The sequence below is a fragment of the Perissodus microlepis genome, chromosome 10 (assembly GCF_051167445.1).
Source record: "Perissodus microlepis isolate ML-2025 ecotype Zambia chromosome 10, ASM5116744v1, whole genome shotgun sequence".
Lineage (NCBI taxonomy): Eukaryota > Metazoa > Chordata > Actinopteri > Cichliformes > Cichlidae > Perissodus > Perissodus microlepis.
Genome location: NC_140470.1, coordinates 13,419,754 through 13,433,714, shown reverse-complemented (window position 1 = coordinate 13,433,714; position 13,961 = coordinate 13,419,754). Strand labels below are relative to the sequence as shown.

Below are 13,961 nucleotides of genomic sequence, written 5' to 3'. Positions count from 1 at the left end.
TATATGTAAAACATACGAAAATTTAGTCAAATTAGTCGGACTGGAGTCTTTTCTGGGCCGATTCTGGGCCCTTGTCCTAATGTTTGACACCCCTAAAGAAAGTTAACAAAGCAGTAAATGTAACCTGAAAATAATAATGTAATGTTATCACTATACCAAAAATACTGCCAATATAATATAATATAATATAATATAATATAATATAATATAATATAATATAATATAATATAATATAAACCCATAAGATGGATTATTTTGAAAAACTGATTCAACCGGATGTCTCCTGTTAAACTGTTCCAGCTGGACACGCGTGGAGCAGTGAGGGCTATGGTGGGAGAGGAAGCACGCAGACCTCCAGCGAGTTTAGTAACTGTGACCGACGTGCTGCCGTGTACCCTGTGAGGAGAAGATGTCCGTGAACGAGGTGTACGTGTTCCGACCCTTCAAGCTCATCGCTCTGCTGTGCGTCTTCCTGGCGCTGTGTCTGGACGTGGTGGCTCTACTCAGTCCAGCCTGGGTCACCGCGGAGCATTTCTCCCTGTCTCTGTGGGAGTCATGCTCCCAATCGGTGGCTCGGCATCCCACGGACGAGCCCCAGTGGAGCTGCTTCTCCACCCTCACATCTGGTAGGATCAGTGTGTTTTGTTTGTTTAACAGTGCGCTGTTGCTCTTGGAGCCCGGATGCTGTTTTGTTTGTTGAAGAGGTTGAAAACCCACGAACAAGTTTTTTGTTGTTTACAGCTCAGATTGATCCTATAAACACGTTTTCGATCTGAAGGGTGGTTTTAGTGATGTGGTGTTTGTAATTATGTCATAGCGCACAGGTTTTCGATATATCCTGTTTTGAAATAAACAAAGAGGATACTGGACTGCGCAAACAGTCTGACTAGAAGCTCTGACCACCATCCCCTGGGCAGACTTTGTTTTAGTTGGCTGCTGGTCAATAGATGAGGCATTCAGACTTCTCGCGCAGCTGATAAATTTCCTCTCTACATTCCAGATCGATGACGTGGTTTCACCGTGACAGCCTCACAGTGATGCTCAGTGATAAAGCCACACCTGACTAAGCTTTAACTGTTGATTTTTGTGACAGCTGGATGAGAACTATTTAACAAAGGGCTGGTGCTCATTGTTTTCTAATGCTTTAACTCTGTTCTATCTCTAATGCTTTAACTCTGTGCTTAGGTAAAGTGTTTATATGCATAGAAAGCTACGCATAATCCCTCTGGCACACAAAGAGTTAACCCACCCCAGCAAGCAGAAGGCTTTTAGTGGATTTGAAGAGACACATTCAGCATCTTCCCCTTCATCGACCTCACCAAGCCAGGACCCCCTAAGTCGCCTTTTGTCAGGCAGAAAAGCCACATCCCCCGACCCCCATCCTTTCCCCCCCAGGGAAGCAAATCCGCATTAAATTTACTAGATTTGGGAACAGTTGACTTTTGTCCTGTACAGTAAGGCTATTAGCAGGAGCTTTCATCTTTATTAAACACACAGTCGCTCACTGTTACTATTGAAATAAATAAATGAAGACTTCAAGGATAAAATCAGACCGTTCCATTTAACAGTTTCCTCATTTTGTGGCTTAAATGTTTAAAATATTTAAAATTTTTAGCTGTTGATCATTTTTCACAGGACTTTGCACATGCACCCTTGGTGTGATTGACCTCTCTTTGATATTGTGGAATGTGTTGGGGTGAATAGGAGGCGGGTTTGTTGCTCTGAGTGTCTGCAGAGCTCATTAAAACAAGAGCGGATGGGTGTGTTGAGGTTAAAAGTGCAGTTCACCCAGCGGCGAAGGAGACCAATTAGGCACGTACAAAGGTTCTCACACTTGTTCTTGAATTTCATCTACAGTGGCAGTTCCTGATAGAAAAATTCACCATAGCTTTTTACCATCATTATGACAAATAACCAGAAGCTCAGGGAGAGACACACCCAGCGAAAATTGTGCGGTGAGCTTGTTAACCAAATGCAAATTCTCTTTCCGAGCCAAGTCGTTTAAGGTAGGGCGGGAGATCAAAGAGAGGATGCGCAATCAAGGTCGAGCAGACAAAAGATTTTCTCCTGAATGTGTTGCTGGTTTCAGTCTCTGTACCAACACTTGCTTAGAGTTAAGCTCCATTCAAAAAAGGCCACGTGCTGCTTTTAAAAGCCTGGCGCTGTGGAGGTCTTTCCAGGAAAGAATGTGACGCGCAGGAAGATTTTAGTTTTACTTTTCCAACAGGAGCAGTTTGTTTGGAATATGTTAAGTAAATGTGGCATTAAAAAGGCCACTGTGGCTGCAAGAATTTGGAAGAAGCTGGCATTCACAATCACAAACTCCTGTTTCATAACCCAAAGCCTCCAAGGACCAAGGAGACATATACATAATACATAACCATAGACTGTATTTGGAAAATTTTGATTACAAACTCAGTTCCAAGAAAGTTGGAACCCTGCATAAAATATAAATAAAAAAGAGTGTAATGGTTTGCAGATTTCAGAAACCCATATTTTTATTTGCAGTAGACCATAATAAACATATTGAATGTTTAAACTGAGACATTTTACTATTATATGATGGATACATCAACAGCACATCTCAAGAAAGTTGGAGCACAGGCATTTTGCAGCTACTTAGGCTAACTAGGAGCAGGTCGGTAACATGACTGGGCATAAAAAGAGACAAATTGAAAACTAGAATTTCACCCATCAAAACTGGAGCTGGACGTGCCTGGAATGGAATTAACCATGCATTTCACTGACTGAGTTTGCAGACAGGTGGAGGTAACAGCATCTACCTGCCACACTCCTGCTTTGAAGCCTTAATGCAAGTTAAACGAGCATTAAAGAAAATAAATGGCAGAATTGTCACAAAGCTGTATATTAGTTTTAAAAAACAGATGTGTGTTTGTTCTTTTTTTACCAGATTGCAAAAAAAAAAACTGTTTTATTTTTCTTGCAAAGTTTAACATTTGAACATAGGGCTGCTGATTTGTCTCCATTTGTATGCAGTTCTTGACATTTCTGCACAGGCCTGATTTTTGAATTCCAGAGGTTGCCACATGATACTGTCTTAGGACTAAAAATGTAGTTTGTTGACATGCACAAATATGAACAGCTAGAAAAGTAGGGCAAAAATGTAGCCAACCAGCAGGACAACTAAGATTAAATAACGTGCATTAACATGAGATTCAGCCTTGGATTTTTGCATCTGTTCTCGTTACAGGGACTTTGAGTCACTAATTATGTTCTTGATGGTTGCATTCCTGATGCGGGCCTGATGGCTCTCTGCGTCATTCAGTTCTCTCTGCAGGATTAGCTCTTGTTTTGTGTTTGTCAACACAGCGGTTCAATTCAGCCGTGCTCAACTGTGAATCGAGCTTTTGTTGATCAGTAGGATGCTCCTCTTTAACCTGCATGTGTCCTGTTCTTGCAGACTGGCAGATCGCCACCCTGGTGTTGCTAGGTGTCGGTGCAGCCACGACTCTGGTGGCCTTTTTGGTGGCCGTTATTTCCCTGTGCAGGGGCACGCAAAGACAACACTACCGCACTGTGGCAGTATTCCTCTTCACTGCAGGTATGTCACCTTTCCCATATATTTATTTATTCATTCATTCATGTTTTATAATGTTTGGATAATAACCCAGTGTTTCAGCAGTTTCCATATATGCCTGTGTTTGTGCTCCACTGCTCACATTAAATAGAAGCATGCAAAAGACACAGGCGAGTGAGCCTTGCAGGCTGAGCTTGTTTTCTCTGTGGTATTGCCTCTGGAGACCTGCAGGCTGATGTGCCAAGAAAAGGCAGCCACAGAATTTGCAGACTTACCAACAAAGTGAAGTCACTGAGAGGAAAAAAACAAAAAAAAGCCACCACAGACTCCTCGCCCATAACTGCCTCGTAGTTGGACTGCTGCTTCTTGCATGCTTTGTAATAATTTCCCTTAGGATAAAAATAAACTGTGACACTGATGAGAATGAATATAAATTAAAAGCGTATAATTAAAACGAGCCGTCAGAGCATATTTCTCCAAATGGTATACGGCACCAAAGTGACTGACTCACAGATTGTGCTCACTTTACTTTCAAAACGGTGATGAAGCGCAAACCACTTTCTGCTACTTCACTCGTGCCAAGTTCAAGTTTTCCAGTTTGCGAAATAAAATTATATAAGGAGCAGACATCACTGCAGTTTTACACTGTCCCTGTAGACCAAACCTGAAGTAATAACTGTCACATTTTAAGAAATCTACAACCCCAATTCCAAAAAGCTTGGATGCTGTGTAAAATGTAAATAAAAACAGAAAATTATGTTTTGCAAACAGCATAAGTCTTTATTTTATTTTATTTAATAGAGGAAACGTATTTGAGAAAGTGTCCCTTTTTTTTAAAAAAAAAAAAAAAAGGAAAAAAATTAAGTGTAATGTCAGCAATATGTCTGTAAAACGTTGGAACAATGCCATGTTTATCGCTGCTGAGAGGAATGATGTCCCGGTCGTGTCTGATATTGGATTCTGGGAGCTTTCAGTGCCGACGGTGTCTTTCTAAATATGTACGCAGCCATACCATCAGAGATGCTTTTGGACTGATTGCTGTCAACAAGATGGACAAGATCTCTTCTCCATAGTTTTCCAAAAAAATTTCAAATTCCGATTCGTCTGACCTCAGATCAGTTTTCCACTTTGCCTCAGTATGTTTTAGATGAGCTTAGGCCCAGAGAAGACGGCAGAGTTTCTGGATCGTGCTCACATGGCTTCTTCTTTACTTTTGTGGATAGCGCGGTGAACTGTGTTAACAGACGGTGATTTCTGTGACAGAATGATTCCTGTTTTAATGCAGTGCTGCCTGTGGGCCCGACGATTACGGGCATCCAGTAATTTTTTGGGCTTGTCCCTTGTGCGTGGAGATTTCCCAGATTCTTGAAATCTTTTGAAATAATGTACTGTGGACATAAAGGTATTGAAACTCTTAACAGTTGTAGATTAAGGAATATTCTTCTAAATTTGTTCCATCATTTATAGATTAGTGAATCCCATCCTTTTTTCTTTTTTTTTTTTTTTTAGTCCCACTTACTTTTCCAGGCTTTTGTTGCTCCTGTCCCAACGTTTTTGAGACTTGTTGTTACCATCAATTTTAAAATGAGTTCATTTCTTTCATGAAACAGTAAGGTATGCTGCTGTGTGGGTGTCGAATGAGCTGGCAGGTGGATTTTGTTACCAGTTTCCTCTTGTTACAGTCTGTGTGATTAGCTAACCGAGCCTGGAGCAGATTCATGTTCAGTGTAGAAACAAGACTTGTATCATCTTTCAAAGTCACAGACTCTGAATGAAAGTGTTTCTTTATTTGTTAAAGTATTTCTGTTGCAAGTTTTCTGGTTTCTGTTGCAAGTACAAACAGTATGCATTGCCTTTTAAATACAGCATTAGATAACAGTGTACTGCTGAAGGGAAACTGTAAGGGATCTTTGTCTTGCTCTGTATCTGAAACCTCACTCACAAAGGACCACTGTGGTCGACTTAATGGCTGTGGTTTTGACTGTTAGCCACTGACGGAAAAGCAGGGGAATGCTGTGTTATCCTTTCCTGTGTGTAATTACTTTAAGAGCCTTGCAAGAATACGGCCGCCACACAGGCACGCAGTCCTCGACGGAGCAACAGCAGAAGGGCTGGACTGTTAAATGCCCCTTGGCTTGACTGTGACTGTGAGGTATTTACTTTCTGTCCAGAAATATGACCTCAGCAGGGAACAAGCTCAGCCTGGGCTCCATCAGCAGCACCGCAGTCTCAGGCTACAGCCATTCCTCCTTCACACCCATTGCTTCTTCCCATAGGAAGGAAAGGCGGAGTCATACTTGCACAAAGACCGTTCCTCAGGCGTCACCTAGCATGCGTGTAAACGAACTGGAGCCGTTTGTGAGAGAAGGCCACAGTACCCTTTTGAACATTGACGCCTGGACTTCTGCATCCTGCGCGATGCAAAGGAAAAATGATTCACAGCCCTGGAAGCTGTTTCCTCGTGTGATACCTCGTGTGTCATTGAGATGAAAAGAATAAAGACGATTGTTCCACGCTTCACCAAAAAGATGAGAGAGTGTGAGAGAGAGCTGGGAGACTGGTTTTAGTTTAAAAGCCAGAATCTGCTGTTAACGTCAATCACTCTGGGGGAATTAAAGACAGGCCACTTCAAAAAGCTTCCAGCTTCCAGCGAGCAAGAAACCCACAGGGAGGGGTGTCACACAAAGATTGTTCTCTTCAAAAAAGCTTCTATTTATGGAGATGTCAAACTAAATGGAAAACACAGAAGCCCATGAACACTGTAACATACTTTTTTTTTCCTCTCTTAAAGCGCTTTTTGATCCTCGCAAGATAAGTGAATGCTATAAAAAGCTAATTCTTGTTATGCATGGATTGAGGCTAGATATATTTTCCTTAGATTGCGCGTCAGCCAAATCATTTAAACGTGGATGGAATAAACAACAGCTTTTCCAAACAACCTAGTTTTACTGTGGATGCTTAAATTATTTTACTTTGCACATAAGAAAAAAAATAATTTCACTTAAAATAAACGAACATTACCAAGGTCAAAATTATTAGCACTCCTGATGCTAACAGTCAGTTGTGTGTCCTTTTTGCTGGATAACAGCCTGCAGTTGTTAGCTGTAGTTTTCAGCATGCCTCTCACGCGTCTGCTGAGCAATCCCAGCCCATTCTTCTTTGGGGAATCTCTCCTCCAGATTTGATGGTGTCCTGTCATGGACCTTGGTCTTCAGTTCACTCCACAGATTTTCAGTAGGATTCAAGTCAGGGCTTTGACTTCTGATGTTGATCTTCTGGAGGTCGTCCTTCACCAGGAGTGTGAAGTGTGTTTTGGGTCGTTGCGTTAGAAAACAAAGCGATCACCCAGACCCCGTTTAGCTGCTGACTGTTTGAGGTTTTCTGTCCAAATCTTCACATATCCTCCTTTTTTATTCCTTCCACCTTGATGAGATTCCAAATTCCAGATGCACTGAAGCACTCTCTTAGCATAATACTTGCACCACAGAGTACGGTGTGGGTTGTACACCTCTTCCTTCCATCTCTGTGGCCAGAGAGCACTAGTTTTGTCTCATCCAACTCATCTAATCTTTCTCCAGGTTGTCCTTGGCATATTTAAGTCTAGCCTGAATTTGCAAAATAGGAATTTTCTTGGTCTGCTGCCTAACAGTCTCTACTTTAAGACTACACTTCCTGATTTGGCTCAGTCATTCACATGTCTTTGCAGTTGTTCTGGGGTCTTTAGACACGTCTCTCGCTAGTTTTCTTTCCCTACGCTGCTAGGCTTGTTCGGTACTTTGTGGCTCGCTTAGAATTTCTTGATGATGCTTCTCACTCCAGTTCTTGACACTCTGTGATAACTTTGTGTATACATCTCCTGCTTTGGGAGCATCAGCAATTCTTTTTCCCAAGTCTAAACTGATTTCTTTTGTTTTTGGCATGATGCTCCACTGACAGCTCAAACCCTTGCTGAAGTTTTTATACTGTACTGAAAGAAAACAAGCTCTGACTTTGACTCAGTAAAAAGTTATTTTTTTTCCTCAGGATGCTTTTGTGTGTGAAATAATACTGTTATAGAGTGCAGACAGAACAAATTTATGCTTTATGATAATTCCGTCCTCATCTATAAACAGGACGAGGCTTATTGGGAAATAATGTGTTTGCATATAATTGTTTTCATCTATGGCTCCTCAGGAGACATTCATTTATAGTTGTTCGTGCTAAATCTTAGGCAGCTCATTGTGACGAGATCATCTCACGGAACAGAAAGGCAGACTTAAAGAAGAAGAAAATCGCTTTATATAACCATTCTCTGCTTACCTATACCAGCTGCCTCCTCACTTCTTACACTTAAGCCTCTTTTCACAAGTAACTTTTTGCCTTTACAGCCATCTGTTTGCTGTCAGATTTGTGTTTCGCCTCGAGGCCCTTTAATGTCACGTTTTTGACTTGAATCATGAATTTTGGGAGAACTAAATAGCTTTCATCTTCTGAAAGCACGAGCTAGTTATGTTATAAAATGATGTAGAAAACATTAAATGGATGATTAATCTGAAAGGTTTTACTTGTAGCAGTGATGGTGTTGGAGTTACTGGGCTTGTTGATTAATCACTTGGACAAAGGACAAATGGACGATTTTAAACAAACAGTGTCTCATGATTGTCTCTGGTTTCAGTGGTTCTGCAGGCCTGTGCTCTGGTTCTCTACCCGATCAAGTTCATCGATGGAACGGTCCTGCAGACTTATCACGAGTTCAACTGGGGCTACGGGCTCGGCTGGGGGGCCACCATCTTCATGCTGGGTGGTGGAATCCTCTTCTGCCTGCGGACGGACATATACGAGGATGCAATGTACTGAACTTTCCGTCAGCCCTCTCTGCTCTGCTGGAAATACTTAAGAGGAGAATACAGACCCTACGTGTCCATTTCCCTTGCTGTGTTATTCTCGCTGTTATTTTTAGATAGGTTGTGAAGGCCTAGTTTAGGCCAGGGCTGTAGGAGTAGACTGCCCTCCCCCCCTGCACCACACTGCCCCAGCCCTGCCGGTATCGGGGGCGAGGTGGCAAAGCTAAAGCGCAGAGAGCTTTCTGGACACGCTCGAGCCACCGACGCTGGACGTTTCCACTGAATCTCTATTGTTAGAGAGGAAAGCCGATTCTCAGCACAGGCCTGAATGTGCAGTGAATATTTAATAGGACTGACTGATCACTTTTCCTTTTATTTTTATAGCTTTTCATGAGGATAAAAAGCTAGTTGTCAGTTTATTTATGGCATGATTTCCCACTTTATAGGAATAGTGAAAACCTCACTTCCTCTCGTGTGTTAGCCGAAACATATCTAGTAACTGTAAATTACTCAGCTTTGACATATGCTATTGAGTGTTCATACTTTTGATTTTTTTTCTTTTAATGACACCAGTTTATCTCAAATGGAAAAATGTAAATGTGTATAAAGTATTTCTACATGAAGAATTCTGAATAAATAATTGTAGTTTTGGGAGCATTTGGAGTGTAAATTGTTGCTTTCAGTATCAAAGGTGACATGCGGACACTCTCGGCTTACACACTGACCTTTGACTCACTTTTTTACCGCCCCTTTTTAGACTGGACAGCAGGGAGACAAAAATGCAAACCACTTTCATTATCGAGAGGACACATTCCTCAAAAGAAAACATACCAGGCTATTTAAAGAGGCAGCACCAGCTCAGTTATGATGGGTTTTTTTTATTTTTATGTTTTTACTTTTTAGTTTTTAAGTCCGTTTAGTTTCAGTTAGTTCCCAGAGCAGATTTTCTTGTTTAGTTTAGTTTTCATTGTTTCAATGTTTTGTTTTTATTAGTTTCTGTGTTTGTTTTAGTCTTTCCGGTGATTATTGTATGGAGGCAATATCTCAGAGCGAACATTCACATTTCTTCTAATATTTAGTTTCTTAATAGCCTTCTTAATGTCTTGTCTGGCAGCTTCTGCAATCAGAATTAAGAACCGAATGCACTGCTGTGTCAAACACATTTGCTTTTACAAGACGAGCTCTATAAATTCTCTATGGGCTCCTCTTGTTCATGTTTACTGTTTATTTATTCATTCTCATTATTGTTATTTTTATTATTACTCACAGTAGCTAAAATAATCATTTCAAAGCTAAAAGGCAGGAAAAACACAAAAGTCAGAAAAATGAAACTGGGAGAATCAGGAGGAAATCTAATAAAGAAGACAGAGTACTGGATGGTCTCCTTTGTTACTTGTACTCAAAAAAATTGCTAAATTGAACTAATTTAAAAATATATAAATTTTCCATTTAATTGTATCCATTGTAAACTGTTACATGTAATGGAATCTGGTCAAATGAAATGTACGTGATTGGTATAGATTAATGGAAATATACTTGGTATAAACTTAATGATTAATTATTTGAATAAATAAACCTTTTTAAAAATATATTTCAGTTGCATTTTTCTCAAAATTGCTGCTTCGTGGTTATATAGGCTCACAAATGGCATTTTTCTGAGTGCAAATTCAAGAAAATCAGCACATAGATTAGAGTAAAAACACTTTTTAAAGGCAGCTGACTCAGTCTCAGTGAACCCATGAATGCCTCATCAGGCAAGATGTCTGCAAGATCACAAAATTCTAGTTTTTATTGTAATTAGTTGAAATGTTTTTTCACATCTAGTTTGGGTTTTTAGTTTTATTTTAACTATAATAACCTCACACCAGGTTGCATGTATGTAAAGACATTATGTGCTGGTGCAGACATGGGCAGCACTTCCTACTGTATTTGTATTCATTACATGCATTTTCCCCATTACATTTGCAAGAGACTTTTGCACTGCTCTGTTATTTTACTTATAATAGACAATAATAAGCTTTCAGCTGTGTTTTTGTGCTTAAAAGCTTAATATTTTGATCTTTTACATTTTTAATTCGACGTGTCTGACAGTGCACGAGTCATAGATGTTTATTAGTGCTAATGAAAAGCACGTTTAAGAAGTCCTGTTATTTCTCAGGGTGTTTGGGAACAGAAGGTATTGCCACACTTGGAACATCCTGCTGGTGTCTTCGTTTACCCTGCAGATTACAAAATGCAACAGCTGCTAAGGACTCTGGAAAAGTTGATAAATATTTTTTCCACAGCTGCAGAAGCGTGAAAACTCCCCAGCTGTGGACAGCGTGTACACAAGAGTCAACAACTCTAAAGGGGAAAGGGTTCAAATCATTGCATTGTGTGAAGCTGATATTTTGCCCCTCTAAGCTGTGACGGGTGGAAGATTTTTCCTCGTCTCATTACCTCCCAGGAATCTTTGAAATGTGCTATACAGGTTAAAAGGTGAGGCGTCATGTGTCAGGCTAAAAGAGGACACGCCAAGTTTTACCAAAATATCTGTCAGGTGTGATCCAGTTTTAGTTTAATGTCCCTGATGCATGTAAAACCTTTTTTTTTTTTATTTTCTTTAGTTAAAAAGTAAATTTTAACTAAAGAAAAGTGCTTTGGCTGTAGAGCCAGCAGAGCAAAGAGACTCTTGACACTGAGCAAGTGAAATATTTACTCAGGATACTAAAAAAAAATTCTATGGTACAAGAATGTTTTTAAGCATTACTGTTAGATATGCACCCACAATATCCCAGCTGTTTCACATAATATGCACGTCTATCTCTTTGGCAGGAGGAGGTTCTGAAATGTTTGCCCACTCGTGTTAGAGTCTCAAGTTGAAATGCCAGTAGATCTTTATGCTTTGCACTCCACCCACACAGTTGCTGTTCTCGCACAAAACGTTTCTGGAAAGTAAATTGACATTTTCACCAGAAAAGAAACCAAAAATATCAAGAATAAGAGTAAGTGCCAGATACCAAAGTCTCCTCTATATTTGCTGCATTTTCTTGAGGATCATGTTTAACCAGCACCTCAATAGTAATCATCTTGCCCCACCTAGTGGTCATGCCGAACATGTCAGGTGCTGCAGAGTGAGGAGGGTCACAATCTGTTGTAATAGTGAGCTTCCCCCCCCTCATTTTCTGTATGTGCTACAAAGCTTTTAAAAGGAGCAGTAGATTTTTCCTTTTAATTTATGTTTTTTAAGGTCAGAATTTGATGCATTTAAAAAAAAAAAAAAAAGTCCAATAAATGAATAAAACAAGAAATACCCACATGCAAACATCCTTTATGAAAGCCATTGGGACATTAATCACTGTTATTTGTGTGAATTTGTTTGCATCTGCTTGACGATAATCTGGCTGCGGAGAGTAGCCTGGCCCCTCGGTGCAGTAACCAGCCAGGCCCTGCACACTTTTACCATGCAGGGACAGATTCCAGTTACTGAACCTGGGGGACAGATTAAAAATTCACCCCTGGTACCTGTGGAAGAAATTTGTTTTAGTGATACAACTGATTATGCACAGATGTTCTAAAAAGCTGAGAACATTTTAAATCCAAACCTGAAGTTGTCCAGCTTATGTGTTCCTTAACAGTGGAAGTCCTTGCGAACAAGGGTCAGCACACTAGTAAGTCAGATAAATGGACTGGACTGTAACAGCCGGGCTATACATTACCCTCCTCCAAGTACTCTGTTAAGACTGGCTCCACCAAAATTACACATTAACCCAAGAGCATTTCTCATCTCTCCTTGTTATCACTGCTGCCCTGCAACTTCTTTGGGTCCCATTGAACCCAGATGCAAAGGACACAGCAGGGTGTTAACGGGGAGCAAAATTCAAGCGTTTTATTGCTTGATGCAAAAGACAAATGCAAAGTCTACAAAGTAACAGCATGTGAAACATGCACAGGATTGATTGAATAAGAAGATACAGTTGGAATCAGCTGAAAACACTTAGGAACAGGTGAAAACAATCACAGCAGCGTGAACAAGACAGGAAATGAAAACAAAAGCAAATGTGAAAAGCAACAAAAAAAAGTAGGATCAGCAAGTAACATAAAGAGAAACACCTGCTATCACATAAGAAGACACAGAAAAACACAAAAACCAACACTAAACATGATTACACAATCTGGTGCAGCCAAGCCAACAGAACACCGGGACTATAGTAAATAAATAAACAGTCACTGTGGATGGGGGCAAACTTTAACAATTGCTCAAGTATCTGAAAACCATCTGTTATGTCATTTGTAGTTGTGCACTGAAAGTGTGGACATGTACACAAAATTACACAAAAATAAAGACATGTTTCATATGGACACACTTTAATATATTTTCCTCTATTAATTCTCTCATTAAGACTGTGACTGTGTAAGAAGTCCGAACTTTACCACCGAGCTAAGTAAGTAAACAACAGAGACAGCTATCCATGGGAAGCAGCCAGCTGCCTACCTGACCTTGTGGATGTCACTGAATGTTGGATCAAACACTGAAAGCTGCGGTCAGCCCGGAGCCAGATGGTTATTTTCCCAACAAGAAAGCAAATATCTTGCAGCTGAAGCTCTCATTAGTTTTGGGGTTCTATAATATACACATATAAGCTTCAAGAAAATGGTGTAATCATTTAAACAGAGCATGTTAAGATGTTTGACATGTTTTTCAACACAACTCCAGTCTTTCTCAGGCAAATCTGCACAAGTGTATAGCAAGAAACATGCCATGCTCACGTAATCTTAACAGAGTTTAATTCAGCTTTTGTTTACAATCAGTCTATCCACGTTTCACAGGAGAGTCAGCTGAGAAACGTCCAAAAAGACTTATTTTATTTATGAAATGCATATGCTACAGATTATCTGGGCAGTAGAGGGCAACAAGAGCTGATGATCCATCACCGTACAACATATACAGTACTCTTGAACGCATGAGGGAGCTGGGTGAACTTCATAAGAGATTATTTCATAATGGGTTTTGGTGTTGTGCCACATGCTACAGACACAGTACAAAGACCATTTTCATGTGATAAATAACGAGGGAGACAGAGAGATGAATAAAGATCAAGACATTGATATATCAAATCAAACCGCTTCCCAACACCAGTTAATGAGCTGTAAGAGAAATAATAAATAAAATCACTGATATTAGCATATGACAGATTATCAACGTGAACCACTAAAGCAAACACAAACAAATCAGACACCCACGTGGGAGCTGAGGGAGTATTACACTGACTAGCCACGCTTCCACTCTGCACACCACATTTAGAAAAGTCAGGAAAAAAAGGCTAAGAAGAGTCGAAAAGGCAGGCTGCATTTAACAATGCATTTTTGTTTCTTTTAAGGTCAAAAGGCGCAGACTTTAATCCTTTAGCCTGTCTTTACAGGTAAAGCACAACAGGCTTATTCCCCTTTATCAGCTGAGGACTGTAAAGATCAGCAGAAAGGCAGCTTTCATGCAGGTATATGAGTTAGTTCATGTACGGGGATTGGCAGACAAATATGTGGAACTTGCACTGGATTTATTCATACACAACTCCTCAACTTTTACAGTCAGGGAAAAAAATATTTGAACCGCCGCTCAT

At 40.2% G+C, this 13,961-nt stretch overlaps 1 protein-coding gene across 1 annotated transcript; it reads left to right on the top strand.

Annotated features, from left to right (window-relative positions):
- Positions 1 to 286: 286 nt before the first annotated feature.
- Positions 287 to 9,950, top strand: LOC146378985 (transmembrane protein 47-like). The gene is made up of 3 exons (XM_084942216.1): positions 287 to 626; positions 3,422 to 3,562; positions 8,193 to 9,950. The coding sequence occupies exons 1-3, from the start codon at positions 410 to 412 to the stop codon at positions 8,372 to 8,374; spliced, it is 540 nt and encodes a 179-aa protein (XP_084798342.1). The 5' UTR covers positions 287 to 409; the 3' UTR covers positions 8,375 to 9,950.
- Positions 9,951 to 13,961: the final 4,011 nt, after the last annotated feature.